Source organism: Pelodiscus sinensis, chromosome 28 (assembly GCF_052426305.1).
Source record: "Pelodiscus sinensis isolate ZL-2025 chromosome 28, ASM5242630v1, whole genome shotgun sequence".
Classification (NCBI taxonomy): Eukaryota; Metazoa; Chordata; order Testudines; family Trionychidae; genus Pelodiscus; species Pelodiscus sinensis.
Genome location: NC_143079.1, coordinates 17,613,486 through 17,638,918, shown reverse-complemented (window position 1 = coordinate 17,638,918; position 25,433 = coordinate 17,613,486). Strand labels below are relative to the sequence as shown.

General features: G+C 48.3%; 1 protein-coding gene across 1 annotated transcript; it reads right to left on the bottom strand.

The window, feature by feature from the left end:
- Nucleotides 1–353: 353 nt before the first annotated feature.
- ASTL (astacin like metalloendopeptidase) lies at nucleotides 354–23,756 on the bottom strand. Its single transcript, XM_025180071.3, has 12 exons — nucleotides 23,618–23,756; nucleotides 17,889–18,002; nucleotides 17,140–17,201; nucleotides 13,616–13,706; nucleotides 12,767–12,884; nucleotides 11,456–11,637; nucleotides 10,824–10,905; nucleotides 10,142–10,287; nucleotides 3,033–9,803; nucleotides 1,975–2,103; nucleotides 777–904; nucleotides 354–490 (listed from the first exon to the last, which is right to left on the bottom strand). The coding sequence occupies exons 1-12, from the start codon at nucleotides 23,673–23,675 to the stop codon at nucleotides 368–370; spliced, it is 8,004 nt and encodes a 2,667-aa protein (XP_025035856.3). The 5' UTR covers nucleotides 23,676–23,756; the 3' UTR covers nucleotides 354–367.
- Between the last annotated feature and the right edge of the window lie 1,677 nt (nucleotides 23,757–25,433).

Below are 25,433 nucleotides of genomic sequence, written 5' to 3'. Positions count from 1 at the left end.
GGTTCCCCAGGAAGTTCCTGCAAAGTTCAGCTTGACTAGAGCCCAGGGATCTTTGGTAGGAGTGAGAGTCATTGACCAGTTTCTGCATGGACGACGTTTCCCTTGCTACAGCATGTTGGAAAAGGCCCTGTTGTGAAGGATGACATGGCAAGTGCTGAACAGCTCTGATTGTTCCCTATCCCAGCAAGGAGTCCAACCCCTGCTCCCAGCACTTCCTATCAGGGCAGTGGGATGCAGCTACTCAGCTGAGTGCCCCAATCACCACCTTCTCCATGGTGCTTGGGACAGTAACCCCAGCTGATCAGCCCAGAGAACGACTTGAGACCTTTGTGCATTTAAAAAAAGTTTATTTTGTTTGATGCTTGTTTCACTTTCTGTATAAGGCAGCTAGCTCTTCACAGCCTTCCTGACACTCCGCCATACAGAAAGCGAGGTCATCAATGGCAGCATCACTCCCTGCTTCCAGGCCAATGACTCCTTCCACCATCACCTACAGCAGAAAGATTTCAGTTACTGACTACTGCTTGGGCTCAAGAGGCCAACTCAAAGCCACTCCCTGCCTAGCTTCCATTGCCTTCTCTGCTGGGCAACTGTAGGTAACAGCACCCAGGAAGGGAGGAGGAAGGCAGCACTTATTTCCAGAGCCTGTCTGAGTCTCAGGCAAATCTTTCCCCTCCAAGCTACCAAGCATTCTCCTGACAAAACCCCTGATCACCCACATGCCATATCCTCCCTCCCCAGCCAGAGACAGAAGACACACCCAGCAGGGCTCTCACCTGCAGCTTCTGAGACACACAGGCCTCCACACTTACTTCATGCCAGTCTGTGCCCTGCTGCCCTTTGGCAGACCAGATTCTGTGCCACTCAGGGGCACCTGCAACTTTGAGATAGATGCTGATTGTGCCTGGTGAGAGATTCAAGCACTTAATGCCAGCAGGATACAGAACAACAGACAGGCCAATAAACCCAACATTGTCCCTGTCCCCTGCTGATCAGAGTTGGGGTTACTTTTGTTTACGGAACTGGTCCGTGTTTACATGGTCACCACTTCACAAACAGGTAGCATGCATGGGGTACTTGAGGGTTCCTAGATCATTTAGATGTGTGCAAGAGGGCCTCTGCAAGCTGGATCCTGCCTGCCAAGCAGGTTGATCCAGCCTCTGGAGACCCTGCCACTCCTCCACCCCAGGCCAGTTAGGGCCTGGGCCGGTGGAGTGCACAAGACTTCCTCTCGCCCAGCAAGGAGCATGCAGCACTTCAAAATGCTACATGCTCCTCACAGGACAGGAGGAGACATCATGTACTCCCGCCCCTAAGCCCTGATTGGCTGGGGGGGGAAGGTGTGAAGCTTCCTCCCACCCTGTGAGGAGCACATAGCACTTTGAAGTGCAGCCTGTGAGGAACAGAGTGGGGGTAGGGCAGGAGGCAGCTTCATGCTCCTCCTGCACCCAGGCCAGTCAGGGCCTGGGGGTGGGGGAGCCGCATGAAGTTTTCTTTGCCTTGTCCCAGTCGTGAGGAGTGTGCGGCACTTCAAAGTGCCACGTGCTCCTCACAGGGCAGGTGGAGGCTTCCCACACTCCCCTGCCCCCAGTCCCTGACTGGCCAATCATGGTGTGGGGGTGGGGCAACCCAGAAGCATCTTGCCCTGCCCCTTCTGGGCAGCCCGGGCCACTTCAAAAATGTTTGAAGTGGCCCCTGGCCCAAAATGATTACCCACCCCTGATTTAGACACAGGAATAAGGAAGCATCTGTTTCTCTGGGATGAGTAACAGCAAAACCACAGTGCTGTGCTCAGCATTCTCAAGGCTCATCCTGTCCCGCCTTCCCCAGCTGGAAGCCTTCAGCAATCAGTATCCCTCAGCTATTGCCAGCATGACTGAAAACATGCTCCTAGAAGGACTAAACCAATATACCCGCAGCGAGCTCTGGTTTACATCCTTTCAAGCCTTGTCAGAGGCACAAGGCCAAGCTTACCCATAACAGAGCCCAGTGGGCTGTACCAGAAGTGGATGCATCCAAGCTTTTGCAGAATGGGACTAATTAGAGCAGCTTTCTGTTCTGGCGTTTGTCTGGAGAAAGGAGACTTCAGGGAGATATAGCTACCTGGAAGAGTGAATCAAACGCACAAATCCTCACTGATCAGCCCTCCTTCCTGCCCATTTAGGGAACGCCTGCCTGCCATGGGTAAGTGCATGTATGCAAAACTGAACAACTCAAACTATGTATGTGACTAATGTTTTTGTAACCCAGGAATGGCAATTTGAATCCTCCTCCAAATGGATTTAGGGTTAGGCTTTTAGGAGTCTAGTTTGTGGCTGAGTACAGGGATACTACAAGACCCCCATTCCACCTGGAGAGAGAAACACCTTCCATGGTGGTGGGGTGGAGGCACTGTCCATACTTGCTTCCCAGGGACGCTTCATGTTTTAGCTATTAAGTGAGCTGTAGAGAATTTAGGGGAGGGCTCAGTCCCTGCATTCCTTTAGGATTCATGAAAGAACTGGGAGTATCAACGCTGCTTTTCAATGATCTGAGGGCCCCTGCCTGCGCCCCCCCACCCCCCACCCCACAGAGGAGCTCGTTAAGACTCAAGGGAAGTCAGAGTCAGGTGACTTGGCTCCATGGTGTCTCCCACTACCTACCTGTCAGTCTCACCTGTCACTGAAAGGAGGGCTGGTATTATGGAGTATGCTGAGTTTTACCAGCTAAATGCCTGCAGCATTCCCAAGCCTCTATCCAAATGAGAGCTGGGCACTTGCCAAGGATCTTTCCTTGCATTAATTCAAACATGCAGTGCTGGTCACAGGGCAGCATCCCCATCTGCTACTGCTCCTCCCTCTTGCTGAGCCAGCTGTGAGTCACCACAGCAATCTGTCCTAGTGCAGACTCCCCTGGTGTTTAAGAGTTCCTGAAGCCTTATCAGCTGAGTCATGTTCCCAGCTCCCTCTGCCCACGAGCTGGTTTACTAGGTTACTCCTGGACCCCATGGCACAGTTACTCCCACCCCACTGCCCAGAGACAGCACCACTTACCCCAAGAAGGAGAGCACTGGGTTTCAGAGGTATTGCCAGTCACTGGCCCAGCAGGTCTTTCCCCGGCAAGTATCCAGTCAAAGTCATCAGTGTTGCTCTGCTGCCAGCCACACAAGTCCCTCTTGAAGTCACAGACCTGCCAGTTAGGTAGTCCTGGCAGCACCACAGCCCTTTGAGCTGGCAGGATGTGCTGGACATGTTTACCAGGGCCAGACAGTTTGTCCATGGCAGCATGTGGGCTTCTACCAAAGCAGTTCAGGCAACAGCAGTTCTTGGGCAGAAAGAGGCCAACTAAGGGGCTGGCCAACAGACAGAGTTCCCTACACTTCTCATTCTGCTCGTGAGAAGAGGTACCTGCCTCAAGCCAAGGAATATGCTTGATCCCTCTTGCAGGTGGATGTAATCCAGTGGCAGGGAACCTCTGAAACTCAGGTGACAGGAAGTGTTGCCTTTGGAGTGCTTCTAGAACCTTTGCCTGTAGTTTTTCTAGGGTGTTTGGAATCAGAGGACCAATGTGTCCATGGCTCAGAGTACTCACTGTGTGATCTGGATTGCAGCCATGGGGTGGAGCTGGCCTTTCCTCCATCTCTGGCAAAGACCTCTTGCCAACAAGGTGCAGGAGTTCTGAGTCAACTGTAGACCGGCTACTGGGGAGCTTTTGGAAAGCCCATTGCAATTGAGTCATCTTTATTTGATGTGATTCTTCAGAACCTGGTGTTGCAGAGTTGGTGGCAGTTCTTGCTTTATGCATCTGTGGTTGTGGGGTTGACAGTTCACCACTGGTCAGTTTGGTGGCGATGGCCTGTTGCTCAGCTAGATTTGAGTGCCATTTTGTGGCATGTGTTTCATTTTCCAGCCCCCAGGAATGCACTGGAGCTGACAGCTTATGTTTCCCTCCATTGCTCCCTGCTGACGGGCTTGTAGTTTGGCTCTCAAGGGAAGATCCCACATATTGAGATGGGATTCCTTCCACAATAGACTGAATTCCAGATTCCATTTGAGTCTCTGTGGCAGCCAGGACCTTTTGGTAGGAGGGAGGCCACAGGGCTGGATGGACATAAGTTGTGTCACTTCCCACAGAAAATATGCTGCCAATAGGAGGTTGGGTATGGGCTTGTCCACTTTTCTTCCTGTAGCTACTTGTGACTGTCCTCCCCCTCTCACTTGGGCTACTCAGGGCCTCAGCTGTTTTCATTCTGATCCCCCATGTAGTGGAGTAAGACTGTCCTGGGGCTTTGGGTCCTGCTGATGCAGCCCTTGTCTCCCTTGGGAGCATGGTCTGAGTCTCTGTACTCTTACTAGGCACATTGTTCACAGCTCCTGTTGCTTCACCTGCTCTCAAGCTAGGTCTCTCTGCAAGTGGGGAAGAGACAAGTGCTTTGAGTAATGAAGTTTCTGTAGTTCCCTGCTCAGTTTGGCCTTCTAGGGCTCCTATACCAAGTACTCTCTTGGTAGAAGATTCCAAGTAAGTCTCATTTTCTACAGGTTGTGTTGTTCCTAGGTGAAGAGGAGAGGGTTTTCCTTTTCTCTTTTGGTGTAAGAAACTGACCTCCTCTAGTCTCTGTACTGGGGGCTCAGGAGAATGTGCGGATAGAGTCTCTCTGACAAGTCCTAGCCTGACTACAGCTTCCACCCATTCTGGAGGGAAAGGGCTTCGGCCATGTTCTTCCCTGGGGAGCATCATGGCATGCATTGGGCTGTGCAGTTCAATGAGGCTGACTGTTTCTGGTGAGGCCTGCAGCAGAGAGACTCCCTCGGCAAGCTGCCTGGAAGCTAAGACCATTCCAGTATAAGAGACCCCACTTGAACTTAGAGGGGTATTTCCAACTCCTGCAGGGGTTATGTTAGTTGTGGGTTTGCTGGTCCCCTGTTCAGAGGGAGTGATGAGCTGATGCCTCCTGAGAATTGGCTTGTGTATTTGTGTAGACTGCACTTGCTCAGCAGTTTCACTGCTTAGAGTATCAGAAGCGAGAGGATGGGTTGTAGTTACAGCCGCTTCTCTGTAACTACTAGTTTCTTCTTTTATTGCCACAGCTGGATTTTCAGGAGCTTCCAGCAGCAGCACCTCTCTGGTGGAATGCACTGTATCAGTTGATGTGTTTGCAGTGGAAGTTCCCTCCTTGGTGTTTGAGGAAGTTTGGGCTGGGGTCTGAGTGTATGGCCTTTTCGAATGCATCTCCCTATTGGGGCTTTTCTTGGCCAGATGCCCTGGGTGTTCTGACTCCCTTGATATAGGCCATATACCAGCAGGCAGGAGTGTGTAGTGTCCTTCCTGTCTATGGAAGATTGTGGCTCCTTTCCCTTTCATCTCCATTGATGGGCTGAACACATAGGTAGTATCTTTGAGACCAGCATTAGTGCTTATAGTATTTGCCATTCCAGTGCTTGGGCTTGTTACTGGGGTTTCTGCAGTCTCTAGAGATGGCCTTACATGTGAGACTTTAGTTCCTGTTGCAGAAGTGTGCACCCTACCCTGCTTTCTACAGGGCTTCTGGACTTCTTGGTGACCCAGCACAGCTTGGGGAGTGGTTTTAGTCAGAGCCTCCAGGAATTGTCTATACATCACTTCAGTCACTGACAAGTTCATTTCTTCCCTTTGCTCTGTTCTAGAACAAGCTTTCCTCTGGCAGTTTGGGACTGCCCTTGATGCCAACTCTGTGGGACTGAGAGTTTGGTTTTCATGTCTTGCTGTGGTGGATACAATTTTTGCAGGTTCCCAGAGACTCTTGGTTGCTGCAGCTGGCATTCCAACTAGAATCTGAATTTCTCTGCTGCCTCCTTTCCTGGCAAGGTTTGTGGCTTCTTCTGTAACTGAAGTAGTGGGTACATTAGTCATTTGAGCACCAAAAGCCTCCAAAAAGGTGCACACAGTTTTTGTTTCCATGCCCACAGACAGCATTCCTTCTGTTGTAGGAACAGGCTGCTCTCCACCTTCATTTCCTTGTACATGTGTTTCTATCCCCCTCCCAGACGGGCCTTCTATTGCTTTTGTAGCCAGCACTGTGTTATTGGACTGTTTGGCAGGAGCAAGAGTAGCTCTGAAGAGTCCAGGCACAGCAGCTGTCTTCACTTCCTTTTCAGCCAGGCTGTTTTTCCTGCTCTCCCAGGGCTCTAGGGATTCAAAAGTGATATTTGCAGTTCTTGCTAAGGGAGCCCTCTCCATAGCTGAGATGTGTGGTACAGCCTCCTCCCCAGGGAGGCTTGTGGTATGGGTCTCTCTGTAGCTCACAATGTCATTTGACTCAGGGAGGAGACCTTGACTCCTGCTTCCCCTAGCAGCACGTGCACCTTTGGCTTCCTCTGTTCTTAGGGAGGGCACGGCAGGAACACTGGTGTCTGTCTGTACTTGGTGCATCTGCCAGTTCCCAGAGGAGAGCAGCAATTCCTCTGTGGTGATCACTGGTTCTGTGGATTTCTTTCCCAGAAGTGCCTGGGTTTGTTCAAAGGGGAACAGCTTTTTCTTGAGCCTACTTGCCTGAAGGAACATGACATGATTGAGAGTTGGCCTCACTGCCTTAGAAGGGAGCATTGGGCTAGCTCTTCCTTCCTTCCTGTGCTCATCTTTGAATTCTTGTGCTCCCATCTCTGTTCTGCTGCTGTATTCTGACAAGCTCAGCTGCTTTCCAGCACTCATGTTCATCTCTGCAGTCCAAGAGTATGGGTAGATTGGTGGGTGGTCCAGTTCTTCAGAGATCACCACATAAGCAGGTTCCATTCCTGCAACAGAACGCTTTAATATGGAGTGAGCCGAGAGACTGATCCATCCACTTCTCTTTCTGTGAGTGCTTATTGCTTCCTGACTATCCATTTCCACTGTGTGGGTTGCTGGAAATTCAGGAGGGAAGGTTACTTCTGGGGTTTTGCTCAGTGGAGGGGAGGTTCTTGCAATTAGAGACCCATATTCTTTACTAGCACTGGCATGGAAATTAGTTTCCACAAGCCCTAACTTAGCTGGGGCCTCCAGAGACATTGCTTTGGTCAATGGCTCTGCATTCCAGGGGCCTGTCATTTGCTTTCTAGATATTACTTGGGCTCTGGGTTCCCCAGTGACACCAGCAGGAATGGTTGGTGTCTCAGACATGCCCAACAGTGGGGCAGTCACAGCTTCTGAAGGGTTGGCTGTGGGAAAGACAGCTCTTTCTGCATGGGGAGCAAGGTGCTGTTTAACTAGTGAAGCTTTAGTTTGTAGCTCAATTGAACTGGCTGTTTGGCTCTCTGAAACTCCTGCAGCAAGAGGGCTCATATGGGTTTCATCTTCAGCAGGCAGTCTCTCTCTCATGGGGAGAAGGAAGGTTTTTCCTCTTTCAGCCTCCACTGGTCTGTATTGAGGACACGGAGAAGCCAGAGTGCCTAGAGCTTGTGTAGAATGGTGTTGAAACTCCTCTGTAGAAGTGGAAGTTGTAGGAGTCCCTTGTGGAGGTGCCAGGCTTTCCTTGACACTCATATTTGCATGCATTGGTTGTTTACTTGCAGTTTTGAGTCTTCGTTCAATGGAGCTGGAAGGCTGCAGCAGTGAGGGTCCCTCTGCAGGGTATGCTATGTTGGTGGGCTTTGTTTCCAAGGACAGGGCAACTCTTTTTACACCTGTCTGGGCTTGGTTAGTTGTGGATTCAGTATGGATGGGGGTCAGTTTCTCAGCTGTTGACTCAGGCATTTCTGCCGATGGCACTAGCTCAGTCCTTAGCCTTGACTGTGGAGGGGGAAGTGTAACTAATCTAGCCCCCATTCTGTAACCAACTCCATATTTCTGTATCCTCCCCTCAGGTAGGCTGCGGAAGTCTGAAGACTGGAGAACCTTGGTGGAGTATACCTTTTCTGTACCATGAGGGAAGAAAGTTGCCTCCCTAGTTCCTGAGGAGCTCAACAGGTTTTTAGCTTCAGTCCAAGCAGGTGAGACACTTGTAATTTCCATCTCAGTTGGGCTGCTGGCATGAGCCAATGAGGTTTCCAGGCCTAATACTTCTCTGGAAGGATGTTCCTTGGGTTTCAGTTTGGTTACTGTGGAGACTATCACAGAATTAGGGGAATAAGTTTGTCCTCCCCTTCTGTTTGGAGAGGCGTTACTGGCAGCTTGCATCTCCATTTCAGTTGCCCTTCTGGTGGACAAGATAGTTTTGCTTCTTGCAGCTTCTGCAGGTTCTGCACTGTATGGGTGCATTACTGGGTTCTCAGAAGCCCCCAATAAGGGTGTTGTGGGTCCAACTGCTGTAGGTGAAGTTCTTCCATTAGTGTGCACCGTGTAGTTGGTTGTAGTTGCTTGTATACCAGTGTCAGCTGGTTCAGAGGATTGGGAGACCCAAGCCACTGGAAAGGTCACTGCATCTGTAGCACACTCAGCATCTTCCACTTCAGTCCATTCTGTTAAGCCAGGAGAGCCATGCTTGCAGCTGGCTTTGATTTTTGTGGTTTCTACAAATCCCAACTTCATTTGGGTCTTCATGGAAGTAGTAGGTTTTGTAGGAGGTACTTTATAGGATGTTTCAATTCCTGATGAATGCAGGGCTGTACCTTTATGCCTAGTTGTGCCTTCCTGCAGTCCTATTTCCACTGGGTAAGTTGTATGGTTCTCAGCCATCTCTGAGGAGTTCATTACTGTTGTAGGTTGCATCATGTCTGCGGGTTCAGTCTCTGTAATGCCTCTAGCAGGCATGGCAATGGTGCTTCTCTCATTACTCCCTGAGCTGTATGTCTGGCCACTTGCAGGCTGGTTTCTTTTGGTCAGGCTGCTGGCCCAGCTCTGTATGGAAGATAGCAGGAAGGTCTGCTCTGGAGCGTGTGTCACAGGGATCATCTCTTGAAATGGAGACAGTGTCTCCCAAGTTGGGGCAGATGTGGTCCTGGGGGGTGCCATGGAGGTTATGGCTCTGGAGCAGACCAGTCTAGTGGTCAATTTTTCAGTGCTTGTTGGATGGAAGGTTTCTGCTGCACTTACTTGCTCAAGGGGGGTTGGCCCCAGAGACAAAGGTGCTGATCTATAGATTCTCGCACTCTCCAACAAGCTGGTGCTCTCCTCTGTGGCCAACTCAGTTTGAGTCTCCAGAGACTCTGTTTGGTCTAGAGACAAGGCCACCACACCAACTTCCATTACTGGAGTTGGCCCCTTTTGGGTCCAATAAGTAGGAAGATAAGTCAACTCCATTCCTTGGATGTTGGTAGTCTCAACTATTTCCCTCATCTCCATAAGGGTTACTCTAGCAGGGCTTGAATTACCAGAACTGGTCTCTGCAAGAGTTTTTGTGGAAATTTTAATGGTACTAAGTCCCTCTGCAGCCTGCCCATGGTGGCTTGTCTGGCTCTTTGGAGAGGTCATTACTGTAGTAAAGTCAGGCTCTTTAATGGATTCAGCTCCCAGGAGTGATGAGTCCTCTGTAGGAATCAGAGCTTGCCCCTCAGCTTCTACAATCCTCATTTCCATGGGAGGTGGAGGGGGCTTCCCAGTAGCTTCCAGGTAAGTCTTGGCGTGGTTAGACAGCTTTGTAGGCTCAAATGTCACTGACTCAACACCCCACCCTGGAGTCAAAGGCACTTTTAGTCCATCATCCATTGCAGTTCTGCCCATGGGTTCCTCCGTGCCAGCTCTGAATTGACTTGTTTGTTTAGAGGGCCCCCTTACACACTGGGCTGTTTTGGGGGGGTTGGTTCCTGGAGACAAGGCTCCTGCAGTGGGAAAGGGGGTGGACACTTTGATTTTCCCTTCAGTTGGGCAAGGTTCCAGCTGCTTTGGGATGAAGTCCATTACCCTCTCTTTGGTGGTACTTACAGTTGGTCTTTCTGGAAAGAAGTTAGGAGAGCAGAGAGGTGTGTATCAACATATGGCACAGCTGGGTCATGGTGTGCTGTGCACATCACTAGTTCTAATTCAGCAGGATGTTCTGCAGAGAATTAGTCACCCTGACCCAGGATGCATCCACACTCCCATTCCTGTGTGGGCCCTGTTCCTGCTCTATTCCTTTCCCCTTGAATCCTGCCACTTCCAAGCCTAGCTATTCTTGAAGGAGAACCTGCTCCCGAGGCCCTTCCCAGAAGGGTTGGGCTAAAGTGCTTGGAAGCATTACTGTCTCCATGTGTTGGGCCCCTCCCCAGAGGAGGGGCACCCAGTTCCTCCCTACCTGATTCTGTCCCAGTCTGAGAACATTTGTACAGTTTGTTGACTCTGGCGATGTCCGAACTGCTCAGATTCCACCTCTGCCCAAGAGCAGCATTGGGGTTGGAGAGTGGTATGATGGTGGGCAAGCCAGTCATACTGAAGGCATACCTAGAATTCAGAAAGAGGACTAATCTGTCTGGAGACCATGTCATAGCAGAGATCTCCCAAGCTGGGTCTCCTACATTGAGGGGAGTAGTGAAAGGTGACTTCAGACTATCAAGTAAGGTAACGAAGTGATTAGAAGCTTCCCTATCCAGCTTGATGGTTAGAGGCATGTACATAGGTCATGTGCCCTTCAGGTATAGGGGAGAACTGGCTCTGATCAAGGGTGGTCCTCCTCTGAAGCACCACCTGTTTGACATGGGGAGGTGCCACTCACAGCAGTGAGAAAATGTGCTTTGATAGCAATGAAATAGGCACACAAGTCAACACCTCAGTTGGATGGGGCTGTTTTCCCTGAGGTAATTTGGATCTGGGCAGACTAATACAGTGGTGCCTGCCTGAGTTCACCCCCAGGCCATATTCCAGAGTGATCTCTAGTAGCATCCTGAGGGTTGCCTGAGCACTGATGTTAGAATAAGCTAGCAGCCTCAGGAGCACGCCCCTGGTATGACTTGATGTGAGTGCTCAGGCCTGTGTGTTACCTGCCATAGTGTAGGACTGAAGAGTAATCATAGTTCACCAACATGTTGCTAGTCCAGGATTTCATGAAGTTGATTTCAAAACCTGAAAGACAAGAGGAGTGTAACATCTACTCCAACAGCCTAGAGCCCTGCCTTTGACTGGGACATGTGGCACCCTCTGTGCCATGCCAGTCACTGGAAGGGCATCAGCACCAACTCTATGCTCCTGCTTTACAACTGCAGCTCTTCTGTACTGATGGCACAGGCCAGTGGGATGCACTTCAGTTGGCATTTCCTACTTCAACTACTTGGCATCCCTCCTGGTCTGGTAGATGGGGCAATGCTTATTCTAATGGGGCTTTGAAGTTCAGCATCTCTCATTGAGATGTTTCCAGGTTTTGGAATGTTGGTTGTGCACATGCACCCAAAGGAAACTGGAGCCTGCACCATCACCACCCTACATCAGGGACCCCAGGCATCCAGCATAGGGAGCTTGTGCTAGGTTAGTAGCAGGAAGGTCCCATTGTATTCCTTTGGGAAAACACTTCCTCAGCTCTGGAGGTACAGCATGGAGACAGACACCTCCAGCATTCCCCTTGCTTTCAGGAGACCAAATCTGGAATGGTGAGAATGAGACAGCAGGGAGGACTTACCAGTCAAGATTTCATTCCAGGAAATGCTAATGTACTTGTCCCGGTCAGCCCTGGAGTGCTCATGCCAGAAACCCACCACATGCATGAGCTCATGCAGAGCCACACCCTTCCCACTTTTGAGGCAAGCAGGGGCTAAGGAGACCACCTGCATCCCACCAGTGCGTCCAACGCTGGAGAAGCACCTAGTGTGAACCAGAGACAGCTGTTCAGGAGAAGGGAGGGGCACTCTGCCAAGCAGAGCAGCCCCTACAACATGGCTAAGGCAGGCAGGCAAGCTGCAGTCATAGGGGACTCGTGGCAGCACCTGGGAGGTACACCTCCCCCTCTACCCTCAAAGTATTCATTGCTAAATGGAGTGCTCTTTCATGTCCCCTGCTCCTGTGTGGCCATACCTGCCTCCTGCCCCACTCCCAGGCACCAGATGCCCCTGGCTGTAGCTTAGGCACTGATTTTGGTTATACCAGTGTAAATCCTGCCAGACCTTGATGGGGTCTGGCCCTCTGCTTACTTTGGGCTTCAGGCATGTTCACTTTGAGAGCTAGCAGCATCTCAGCCAGAAGGGCAACACCAACCCAGCATTGGAATAGGGGCCCCATCTGATAGGTCAGCAGAACTGAAGGGCCAAGCTAACTCAGGAAACTGAGAGCCACCTCCAGCCCATCTCTGGCACCTGTATGGGCTGTCTAGCTGTTCTGCTGAGAGCTGGGGAGGGGGGGGGGGGGGGGGGGAGTGTCACATGAGCAGAAAGACTGCTGAGTGCTCCTGGCCTAGGGAGAAGAGATCACAAGTTCTATAGGCCCCTGCAGTCCATTCAGAGGCTGTCAGGTAACTGGCACTTCAGCAGTTCAGTGCCAATCCCCACTGAGTTTGACATGCTGGGGGGTAGTCAGATGCACTGCTCTCACCTGGGAGAAGAGGGATGATGCTCTGAATACTACACTCTGCTCAGAGGGTAACAGGCTACTGTAGTTCAAATAAAGCCAGTGGTTTGGTGCAAACAGGCCTAGGTTGAGTTCCTGCTGCTGGCTAGTGGGGGGCTGCAGGCCTGCACCAGTGACTTGACTGGGACAAGGCCTAGCACTGAGTTCTGTGATGCTCTCCAGCTTTAGGAGAGCTGGAGCTTGGTTCAGGAAGCATTACTGGATGGGATGAGACTCCAGATTGGGGTGGATGGTGTCACTGAGTACCACAGCCAGTGAGGATTCACTTGGGCAGAGTGGGGCAGTCTGAAAGAGCTAGCAGGAAGCAAGTGAGCATTTTACTATGCTACCTTGAAGCATGTGAAGTTACCAGCCCAGGCTCAGTACTCACCCAGACATTGGCATGATGGAGATAAAGTCTTTCTGGTAAGAATATGGAATAAACTTGATGCAGGTGAACTTTGCAAAGTCTGCAAGTGCTTCCTGGATGATCTTCACACTAGGCCTATCTGGGGAGGAGAGGCACTTCAGTATCATGCTACCTGGCTGACTCACCTGCATCTCTACAGCTGTCTGGGCTTTGGAACACTCACCCTGCCAGCTCTTCTTCTAGAAGCTGGTGCAGCTCCTGTCCCTGACTGGGTAGCCCAATTCCACAGAAACAGACAAGTGGCCATTTCCAGCAGTCCACTGTGTGGCTAGAGAAACTCAGGGTCCCTGGAGGGCCAGGTACTCCTGGGAACTGGCAATACAAGCTAGTGCCAAGTTAGTGATTAGTCCCTAGTGCAGAGGCTCTCAAAGGGGGACTTGGGACCTCCTAGAGGCACGAGGATACTACATGGTGGGGTTGTGAGCTGTCAGCCTCCACCCCAAACCCAGCCTAGCCAGCAGCATTTATAATGTTGTTAGACACTTGTATAAGGAAGTTACTCTAGAGGCTAGTTGTGTGAAAGTGGTCATTAGCACAAACATTTTAGAACCACTGCCCTAGCAAAGCCCCTTCTAGAAAGGCCAGTGGTCAGCAAGTCCTTGTTACTTCAACCAGCTAAGAAACCACAGCCAGCCAAAGAGGCAAGGTGATTACTTTCTGGCAGCCAGGGTTGTAGTGCCAATTGCCAACTGTTATTCAATAGGTACCTTCCTGAACCCTGGGGGCCCCCTGTTGGTCTATCTAGTGTTTGTCACCCAATACCTAGACCCTGCCCTTCAAGAAAGGCTTCTAGCACTAGACACCACCTACCATATTTGTAGGAGATGACATAAGGAATTTGGACTGTGCCTCTTCTCTTTGGCCATTTTGGGCTTGCAGATGAGAACAGTCTGAAAGGGCTCTAGAACAGGAGAAAGAAATATGCTAGTTGGTGGGCAGGTGTCCCTAGGATTGGCCTGTAACCAATAGCCTAACTGGAGGAAAGACGACCACCAGGCTTCAGCATCCCCTTACTAGGTTTGTCCTTGAACACTGATCACCAGCCAGTCAAGGTTCATCAATGGCTACCGTTAAACTGTACTAGCTGCATATAGTGGAAACAGAGGGAAAGCACAGTGCTTCCCCTTGTGGTTCAGTCTCATGTCCTCTGCATTGACAGCTCCATCTGTTACTGCTGTGTTTGCATTCTGAAGTGGTTACTGCATTGTAGTTCTATTGAATCACATGTCTCCCTCTATGCACTGTCAGATCATAAAGCCATGTCAGTGAAGCTCACATGGCTGCCATGTGAGCTAGGTGCTGCTTTTGTCAGGTCCCTGGAGCAGAACACTATTTTAGCCAAAACTAGACACAAGACGTTCTAACAAGAACCTCTGTTCAGCTTTAGTATGGCAAGCTCTGAAGTCATAGAAATGTAGGATTGGAAGATTGCTCAGTCATCTAGTCCAACCTTCTACTCAAAGCAGGGCCAACCTCAACTAAATCATCCCAGCTAGGGCTTTGTCAACCCGGGACTTAACCTCCAAGGATGGAAATTCCATCACCTCTCTAGGACTACGTCTACACTAGAGTTTTTGGAAAAACCAGCCATTTCTATAAAACTTCACTTATGTCCACACTGCAATCACATTTAAAAAAAAAAGTCAAAAGAACAAAGATTTTTTCCCTCCAACATTGGTAAGCCTCTTTCTACAAGAAAGAAGCCTTTTTCTGAAAGCTATTTTAGAAAAAGGTGTGTAGATGGGGAAGAGAGTTTGAAAGAAAAGGAAAGAGGAAAAGCACAAGTGTCCTGGTGGCCACTCTGTCCATAGTAATCACAACTGAAATATGAGCGAGTGTCCATTCAGTGTGGATGCTGTCAAAAAAGCAGATTGCTTTTTTGATGCATTTTGGCAGTATGGACACTTTTGGAAGATCTCTTCAGAAAAGCTTCTTCTGAAAGAAGCCTGCAGTCTAGACTTAGCCTAGGTAACCCATTGCAATCCTTCACCTCCCTCCTAGGGAAATAGTTTCCTAATATCCAACCTAAACCTCCACCACTGCAACTTGAGACCATTGCTCCACATTCTGTCATTGCTATCGCTGAGAACAGTCTAGCTCCATCCTTTAGAACCGTCCCTTCAGGTAGTTGAAGGCTATCAAATCCCCTCACTCTTCTTGTGTAGACTAATTAAGCCCAAATTCCTCAGCCTCTCATAGATCATGTTCTCTAGCCCCCTAATCATTTTGACTGCCCTCCACTGGATCCTCTTCAATGTGTCTATCCTTTCTATAGTGGGGGCCCAGAGCCTTTTCTGAAGTACTTTAGGCAGTAATTTCCCAGTTTGTATTTGGGGAAACTTATTCCTTAAGGCTGTGTCTAGATTGCAACCCTTTCCATAAAAGGGATGCAAATTAGACACAGCGTGATTGCAAATGAAGCGGGGATTTAAATCTTCCCCCCTTCATTTGCATAAACATGTCTGCCACTTTAGACTGGCGCTTTTTGCCGGCAAAGCCCCGAGCCAGAAAAGAGTGGCAGACATGTTTATGCAAATGAAGGGGGGAAGATTTAAATCCCCGCTTCATTTGCAATCACGCTGTGTCTAATTTGCATCCCTTTTATGGAAAGGGTTGCAATCTAGACACAGCCTAAGTGTAGGACAAATGCAGGACCAATTATACTTTAGGGACTATTTGTTTGTTTAATATAATTTTAAATTCTAATCCTGCCCTTAGAAGTGCCCCCTATCCACCCCAAATTTTAAATAGAGTCCATTTTTCAGTATCTTTATAAATTTGAATGGGATAAAACCCAGAATAGATGCCTTCAGAATTCCATTCGATATACCCTTCCAGCTTTACTCTGAAGCATCAACAACCACCAAGTACACTTTTCCCAACCAGTTGTACATCCACCTAAAGGCAGGGTCATCTAGGCTATATTTCTCTAGTTTCTTTATGAGAAAGCTACGTGAGACTATCACAAGAGCCTTAAAGTCAAGATATATCACATTACTGCTTTACCCCTGTTCTTAAGGCTTCTTACCCTGTCAAACATGTCAAACCAAATTAAAGCCCTTGATTTGTTCTGAACAAATCCATGCTGATGTCTGCTTTATTTTCTTCTAGGTGCTTGCAAATTGACTATTTGCTCCATTATCTTTCTGGATACCAAAATTAAACTGACTGGTCTATAATTCCTTGCCATTTCTTTATTCCCCTTTACAGATGGGCACTCAGGAGAGCCAACAGGATTGCTAGACCGTGAGGGGGGGGGGGAGAGAGAAGGGGTGACCGGCTCTGCATGCCCAGAAGGGGCAGAGCTACCCAAGAGCACAGCACCTTTCCCCCTTTGCCGGCCCTCAGAGGCAGCTGGAGCATGTGCAGCACAGAGCTCCGCAGCATACCACATGTCAATTCTACAGGTCCTGGGCACATTGTTCAGTGGACCTGCAGGTGTTATGTTCACTTTTCTAGTCCTCTGGGACCTTACCTTTGTCCACAAAGTTAAGAGATGCTAGTGGCTCAAATCTCTTCAGCCAGCTCTTTAAATTTTCTAGGGTATTAGACAGCTTGTCTATTGGCCTACCACCTTGTCCTTGGTCTTCCTCTTGCTTCTAATGCTTGGTTAGCTTGTGTCCTCAGTTTAATCTTGTTTGTTGCCTTGACCTTGGTAATTTTGTCCCCCTGTGATTTATAGTCCTTCATAATTTGAAATGTTAACTCACCAGGATCAATGCAGGAAAATGCAAGGGGCAGAGGAGCTGTCTGGGCATGGGGCCTACTTTTGGAAGCCAAATCCCCCTCTGCAGGAAAGTGAGGGGTCACCCCATACACACTCCCCATGTGCAGCAGAGGCCTCCACATCTTAATGCAGAACTCTTCCCTCACTTTGTGCAACCCAACATAAGTTCTTAGAAGATCTATCTGCTTAGCAGTGGTGGTAGTTTTGCCTGACATTTGACTCCTCAGCTATTGTTCGTAGAGGATCTGGAATCAAGGTCAACATCTCTACAGCTCATTGCACATTGCGTTCTCATTTAGTGTCACTAGCTGTGGCAGAGGCAGAGATTAGTGAGGGCTCTGTGCTCCTGTTGATAATGTGTTTCTGCTTCCCTCCTCTGCATCTGGCCTCAATGCTGCTGTAGCAAGCACCTGGAGCCAGTTAAGAACATCACTAGGACTCCCAATCCTGGATCCAGTCCATTCAGATCTACCCACAGCAACCTGCTCAGGGCTAGAGACCTGCCAACAGATACAGTCTTATGATCCTGTCTTCTCCAACCCCCTCACCCAAAAGGAGCCTTCTCCAAAAATGGATTCCCCTCCTACACCGCAGGAGCTTCACTCACCACTTTCACAATGTCACCTTCCATCAGGAAGCTGCTCCCTGGTGCCTCTGGAGGGATGAGCTCTGGAAGTAGAAGAACCCCCATCATTCTATGCACCCCATGTGCCTCAGGTAGAAGGTACCTGACCTGCTATCACCACCAAGTGAGCAGCCAGTCCAGAATCAGAGCACAACCTGCACCCTGATCATGGGAAGCTTGATCCAGAGCTTTGTTAGGAATCTGCAGAGACTTGCTTCTTGACAACCAGTCATGTACTCGGCAGCTGTCCACTGCCTATACTTAGTTACTACCTTCCTCCCCCATCCAAATACACTCCAAGAATAGTCCCCCGGCATCCATGGGAGATTGTCTGATGTTCCTCCAGACACTGTTCTCTTGGCTTGCATTATTGCAGGCAACCCACTGCATGCTCCCCAGCCTTGGAAGGAGTCCAGACAGAGTCCTACCAAGAGCGGTTAGGCCTAGGAACAATTTAGACCCATTGTAGACCAGCTGAGCTATTTAATGGGTTGGTTCTCAGGTTTTCCTGAAGCAGGGGAAGCAAACCATGCCAGAACACTAATGGAGACATGCTGGGATATGCCACCAGCAGAAGAACACCAGCTGAGGCAGGGCACACTGCATACAGACTAGTATGAAGATGGCATTCCTGCTCCTACAGCTATTGACACCCCAACAGGACAGGTCACAGCAAGCAGGAGCTTGCAGCAAGATTGGCAGATATTGCATGCTGTGAGGGGATCTCCCACCTTTATTAATGTTGAGGATCTCATCACCAGCAGGTAGATTCCCAGTCATACCAACAGCATGCTTTTCAGACTCTCTGGGCTGGAAGGAGTCACCACGGCTTCCTGAGGGGAACGCTAGAAAAAAAAAAAGGGAGATTAAGTCAGAGTTTCCATTCTCATTCCCTCCTTGGGGTAGTTTAGGGACTGCCTTTGAGATGGCTACACACCCATCCACCCCCCTCCCTCCAGGCACTAGCAAACCCACTCACCTCCAACTCCAGCTGCAGTTTCAGGAGTGACTGATGGTAGATGCCTGATAGAAACAACGCATGGGTGCTCAGTCTCAAATTGGGCACCTCAAGATGAAGCTCCCTCCCCTCCCTGAAAGTCTTTGCAGAGGTGGCAGCAAGAGCTCAGACAATCAGCATTGATCTGGGATCCAGGCAGAGTCTTTGGCACCTGCCCCACCAAGGACAAACCAGGCTAACACAGCTGCCTCTCCCATAGCAGCATTGGATTTGTAGGGCCCACAGAAGTCAAGGAAGCAAATACAGTTCTGAGCAGCATAGGGCAGTGAATGAGATGGTCATAACTTGTTGCCACTTTACCAACCCTACCTTCAGGCACCAGGGGCTTCCATTCCACAGGTCTCACCCTGGAGTATTCAGGGCACAAGAGGAGCCTCTTGTGCAGTCTCAAAGCAGTGTGCCAAGTCCTTTTGACTGTCCCTGAGAGGTCCAGAGCAGTGTTTGAGTGATTCCACAGAACGCTTTTAGAAACACCGGTCTAGAGCCATGTTCCGTGAACAGCATTCAACCATTATGCAATTACTTCAGCTGCCCTGGTTAGGCATTTAGTGAGGATTCACTGGTACAACATCCATTCGGCAGGGAGTAGCTGGATCTCAAGGAGATTCAGAAACAAGTCAGGTCAGGTGAGAAGAAGGTTTAAGAAAAATTAAACTGCACAGCTGTTATGTACGGAACATTGTAGAGGTAGTTAAGCTTAGCCCTCAATTTCCATCAGCTCAGATCCCTGGTACACAAGGAATTTCCAGAGTGTCCAGGAGAATCAAAACTCCCTCCCTTGCTATGTTCAGTCACTTCCAAAAGCCTCTTTAGATTTTGAGCCCTAGGAATTTTCAGCCTCATTAGGGAGGCTGAGGCATAGCACGGTTAAGCAGCAATACCAAGGTCATCAGTAAGTTACTAATATTAAACAAAAGGCAAGTTAGCAGCTAGTGGAGACAGATGTTTAGGCCCACATCCACAATGCTGCTTGTGGATCTAAACAGCCAGCCTTAGGCATGTCAGTCCCTGTTTGGCACCACTACAGCCCACAGCACTTGTCAAGCCCTGCAAGTCCCTCAGCAACCTCAGGCTACCTAGGCTTCTTCCTCAGGGCACATGCACTACTGCCTCCCTCTAGATAGGTAAGGTACCCAAGCAATTCACAAGCCAACATTAATAGATATTCTCTATGTGATGGATGGGTCAAGCCAGAGACTTTTTCCATTTGATTGCATTGAGACACCAGGAAATGTCAGTTAAATAGTGAGAATTTTTAGAGTGCTTATACACAAACATTAGGGCTATGTCTAGATTGCATCCCTTTTTCGTAAAAGGGATGCAAATTAGACATATCGCAATTGCTAATGAAGCAGGGATTTAAATCATTGCATAAAAATGGCTGCCGCTTTTTTTGGCACGGAGCTTTGCTGGAAAAAAGCGCCAGTCTAGACGCGGATCTTGCGGAAAATAAAGCCTTTTCCGAAAGATCCCTTATCCCTCTTAAAATAAGAGTCTAGACTAGTGCTTTTTTCCAGCAAAGCTCCGTGCCAAAAAAAGCGGCAGCCATTTTTATGCTAATGAAGCAGGGGAGATTTAAATCCCTGCTTCATTAGCAATTGCAATATGTCTAATTGCATCCCTTTTATGAAAAAGGGATGCAATCTAGACGTAGCCTTGGGCTGTGTCTAGACAGGCATGATTTTCCGCAAATGCTTTTAATGGAAAAGTTTTTCCGTTAAAAGCATTTGTGGAAAAGAGCATCTAGATTGGCACGGACGCTTTTGCACAAAAGCACTTTTTGCGGAAAAGCGTCTGTGCCAATCTAGACGCGGTTTTGTGCAAGAAAGCCCCGATCGCCATTTTCGCCATCAGGGCTTTATGGCGCAAAGCAGTTCTCAGTTGTCTACACTGGCCCTCTTGTGCCAAAGCATTTGCGCAAGAGGGCTTCCCCCCCAAACGGGAGAGTCATTGTATTTGCGGAAGAACACTGACAATCTTACATTAGATTGTCAGTGTTCTTGCGCAAATTCAAAGTGGCTAGTGTAGACAGCTGGCAAGTTTTTCTGTAAAAAGCAGCTGCTTTTGCGGAAAAGCTTGCCAGTCTAGACGCAGCCCTGCTGTCCATTCACACACCTTTTTGCACAAGAGCTCTTGCGCAAAAAGGCTTATTTCTCATACAAGGAAGAATAACTCTTGTGCAAAAAGCCCTGTCTGACGATCTACTGTATTTTTTCTTGCGCAAAGACTCTGCAGTGTAGATGTAGCCAAATTGAAAAAGTCATCTTCATTTGCAATTTTGAAGTGTTTAATTTACATCCCTTTTTTGAGAAAGGGATGTAGTCTAGATACAGCCTAAGAACCAAAGAAGTGCCACTGTGACTTAACCACCAAGTAAAAGAAGCAGTGACAGATAAGATATTTTAAAAAGTGGAAGTTGAATCCTAGTGAGAAAAATAGAAAGGAGCATAAACTGTGTCAAATTAAGTGTAAAAATACAATAAGAAAAGCCAAAAAGGAGTTTGAAGAACAGCTAGACAAAAACACAAGTAGTGATACCAAAATGTTTAAGTACATCAGAAGCAGGAAGCCTGCTAAACAAGCAGGGCCTTTGGACAATCAAGATGCTAAAGGAGCACTCAAAGATAAGGTAACTGCAGAGAAGCTAAATGAATTCTTTCCTTCAGTCTTCACTAGGGTTGCCAGGTGTCCAGTTTTGAACCAGACAGTCCAGTATTTTAGCTCTGTTCAGGAAACAAATTGAGAAAATAGAAGTGTCCAGTATTTCCTAAATAGGATGTAATGTAGATTGTGATGTAATGTCAAGTGTGTCCAGTGTTCTTGTTGAAACCATCTGGCAACCCTAGTCTTCACAGCTGAGGCTATTGGAGAGAGTCCCAAACTTGAGCCATTCTTTTTAGGTGACAAAACTGAGGAATTGTCCCAGATTGAGGTGTCAGAGGAGGTTTTGGAACAAATTGATAAACTTTACAGTAACAAGTCACTGGGACCAGATGGCATCACCCAAGAGTTCTGAAGGAACTCACATGTGAAATTGCAGAACTATGAACTGTGGTTTGTAACCTATCCTTTAAATCAGTTTCTATACCTAATGACTGGAAGATAGCTAATGTGACACCAATATTTAAAAAGGGTGTAAGGTGAACCTGGCAATTAGCCCAGTAAATCTAATGTCAGTACCAGGCAAATTAGTTGAAGTTATAGTAAAGAATAAAATTGTCAAGACAGATGAACATAATTTGTTGGTGGGAAGCCAACATGGTTTCTCTAAAGGGAAGTAATGCCTTACTCATCTACCAGAGCTTCAGGGGGTGGCCAAGTTAGTCTGCACTAGAGTTCTTTGAGGGACTCAACAAACATGTGGACAAAGGGGATCCAAAAGATCTCCCATAACTTAGATTTCCAGAAAGCCTTTGACAAGATTCCTCACCAAAGGCTCTTAAGTAAAGTCAGTTATCATGGGATAAGATGGAAAGTCCTTTCATGGACTGATAACTGGTTAAAACACAGGAAACAAAGGGTAGGCATAAATGGCAAGTTAGCAGAGTGGAGAGAGGTAACTAGTGGGGTCTCCCAAGAGTCTTGGACCAATCCTATTCAACTTGTTTATAAATGATCTAGAAAGAGGGGCAAACAGTGAGGTGGCAAAATTTGTAGAGGATACCAAACTGCTCAAGATAGTTAAGACCAAAGCAGACCGAAGACCTTCAAAAAGATCTCAAACTAAGTGTTGGGCAACAAAATGGCAAATGAAATTTAATGTTGATAAATGTAAATTAATGCAAATTGGAAAAAATAATCCCAACTACACATAGAATATGATGGGGAATAATTTGGCTACAACTACTAGAGAGATCTTGGAGTCATTGCAGACAGTTCTTTGAAAACATCCACTTAGTGTACAGTGGTAGTCAAACCAAATAGAATCATTAATAAAGGGATAGAAAATAAGACAGAATATCTTATTGCCTCTATATAAAACCATGGTATACCCACATCTTGAATACTGCATTCAGATGTGGTAGCCTCATCTAGAAGATATTGGCATTGGAAGAGGCTCAAAAAAAGGGCAACAAAAATTACAGTTTCGGAACAGGTCCCATATAGAGAGGTTAAAAATACTTGGACTTTTCAGCTTAGAAAACAGGAGACAAAAGGGGGAATATGATAAGAGGTGTATCAAGTCATGACTGGTGTGGAAAAAGTGAATAAGGAAGAGTTATTTACTTATTCCCACAATATAAGAATTGGGGTGGGGGGTCACCAAATGAAATGAATAGGCAGCAGGTTTAAAACAAAAGGAAGTTTTTCTTCACTCAACGCACAGTCAACCTCTGGGACGTAAATAAAATGCATAAATGCTTAAATATTAATTTTTTGTTTTGAATTCTCACTAGGGTTGCCAGATGGTTTCAACAAAAATACTGGATACACTTGACATTACAGCACAGTCGACATTACATCTTATTTAGAAAATACCATACATCTATATTTTCTCAGTTTGTTTCCCAAACAGAAAGCTCAAATACTGGCCTGTCCAGTCCAAACTGGACACCTGGCAACCCTAATTCTCACAGAACCCTTATTTTGACTTTTCAGAATTCCAGGGTTCCACAGAACACCATTTGGGAAACACTGCTCCAGAGGAATGCCCAGGGAATGGCCTCTAGCCAAGCCCTGGGAATACTGACAGCAGAGCAGAGCTAGCAAAGTTACTGATCTCATCTCCACCTCAAGCCAAAGCAGCACTAAATAGATAGCTAAGATGAGCTGCCCATTGTGATCCTTTGCAAAGGAAGCCCCCCCCCCCCCCCTTCTCTTTATACAAAGTCAGGACTGAAGTTAGAGACAGTCCTTAAAGCAACAGACTCAGATATGTCCCACAACTCTCTGTAGTGCCCAGCAGCTTCTCTAGTTCAGCACCCCCTCACCCTAAGGGGCCAGGCAGCTATGCACCAAAGGAGGGTCACCTCATTAGCAGAAAGCCCCTTTTAAGCCCAGCTCAGTAGGATTCCAAGCTTTTGAAGTAGGCCCAGCACCAGCCTGGGAGTTCTCAACCAGGACTTGCACTGGGAGCCTCAGAAACACCACAGCTACTCCCAGCCACTCAGGGCCCTCTCCTTGCCCCTCCATCACTCACTCAGAGTGAGAGCTCCACATTTCCTGAGCGCTCAGTACCTTTTGTAGTTAAGTTACAGGATTTGCAGTTCAGGGGTTGCTTAACCAGAACCTTGAACTCACTCCAGGGCTTTCCCTTTCCCCTAGGCCACACAGGAAAAAGCTCCTGTGTCTTCCAGGTTCTAGCCAGCCCAGGCCTGTGGAGCCTGGGGCAGGGGGCTGGAGGGAAGGGAGCAGTCGGGCGGGGGGAGCTTGGAGAAAGAGGGTGGAGCAGGGGAGGGGAGGGGAGGGCTTGTTCCAGGGACCAGGAGAACTTTCTCTTACCTTCTGCTGCCCAGAGAAGGCCTGTGAATATAAGCCAAATGCCAAAGGACAAATCCATGGCAAAGAAGGCATGCCCAGGTTGCCTACAACACACTTTACCCCCTGCACCTAGTAAACAACATACAGCAGCCCTCGCCTGAGACTCTTTATATAAGGGGGCAGGTCAGAGGCACACCTGGAACTGGCCTTCTGATTAAGGGATGATTAGCCCATTGTGCACAGCCCATATAACAAATAAAAGATGGCTACACGCATGCACTGCAGGGGGTAGTAGCACAGACTTATGAGGCAAACTCACAGCTAAAACTTCTAAGGCAGCAGTTTTCAGCCAGAAATGTGGAGGCCACTGTGACTGTGAGCAGGTCTCAGGGGTACACCAAGCAGGGCTGGCCTTAGACCAGTAGTCTCCAACCTTTTTAACCACAAGATCACTTTTTCAAGTTTGCTACATCTACACTGCAGAGTTTTTGTGCAAGAAAAAGTACAGTAGATCATCAGAAGACAGGGCTTTTTGCGCAAGTTATTCCTCCTTCCATGAGGAATAAGCCTTTTTGCAGAAGAGCTCTTGTGCAAAAAGGTGTGTGGACGGCCAGCAGGGCTGCGTCTAGACTGGCAAGTTTTTCCACAAAAGCAGCTGCTATTATCACCTCTAATATCATTAGCTCACAGACATTTACCTTCCTCCCCTCATCCCCCTTCTGTTCTGAAATTTGATTTGTCCTTTTCATATGTGTTCATTTTTTTAATTGTATCCTTTGGTATATATGGTTGTGACAATTTTCTTCCACTATTTGATCTGAGGAAGTGGGTCTGGCCCACGAAAGCTCATCACCTAATAAACCATCTTGTTAGTCTTTGAAGTGCTACATAGTCCTGTATTTTGTTTCAGCTAGACCAGACTAACACGCTACATTTCTATCACTATTAGATGAGAGCATCACAGCAGTTGGGATACAGCTGGAGGGCAGTCGAAGAGACTGGGTACTGAGATGTCTGAGGGCAGTCGAGGGACAACTAGGTGTCACTGGGTACCCAGGTCTCTGGGAGGGGCAGTCTGGATACAGCTGAGTGTCACTGGGTATCCAGGTCTCTGAGGATAGTCAAGGTCTAGCCAGGTGTCACTGGGTATCCTGGTCTCTGGGGGGCAAAGTCCACTTTTGCTCACTTCCATATTCTAGGGCTGTGTCTAGACTGGCCAGTTTTTCCGGAAAATCAGCCGCTTTTCCGGAAAAACTTGCCAGCTGTCTACACTGGCCGCTTGAATTTGCGCAAGAGCACTGACGTTCTAATGTAAGAAATCAGTGCTTTTTGCGGAAATACTATGCTGCTCCCGTTCGGGCAAAAGTCCCCTTAAAAGTAGGAATAAGGGATCTTCTGGAAAAGGGCTTATTTTCCAGAAAATCGCGTCTAGACTGGCGCTTTTCTCCGGCAAAAACCCCGAGCCGGAAAAAAGCGGCAGCCATGTAAATGCAAATGCCGCGGGGGATATTTAAATCCCCCGTGGATTTGCAATTCCGAAGTGTCTCATTAGCATCCCTTTTCCGGAAAGGGATGCCAATGTAGACACAGCTGAGAAGTTACTCCCTTAAAGTGCCATAGGACTCCTTGCTGTTCTTTCAATCAAGTGATGCTACTGCAGCAGCTTTCCCCAGAGCAGGCAAGTTGAGTCCAGGGAAGGGCAGGGATGGAGTAGACTGGGCAGGGACTCTTCTGCCAGGGGGAGGGGGAGATTTGGGGTTTCCTGGGGGGAAGGGGAGGCTTGTGGTCCCAACTGAGAGGAGGGGACAGGAGGCCCATAGATTTCTGCCCTGGAGTC

Excerpts from the sequence above, each read along its gene's own strand:
- ASTL (XM_025180071.3), bottom strand. The coding sequence starts at position 23,675 with ATGGATTTGTCCTTTGGCATTTGGCTTATATTCACAGGCCTTCTCTGG. Across the intron at positions 18,003-23,617 it reads CCTTCTCTGGGCAGCAGAAG|CGTTCCCCTCAGGAAGCCGT; the intron begins GTAAGAGAAAGT and ends TTTTTTTTCTAG. Across the intron at positions 10,906-11,455 it reads CTGGAATGAAATCTTGACTG|GTTTTGAAATCAACTTCATG; the intron begins GTAAGTCCTCCC and ends CTTGTCTTTCAG.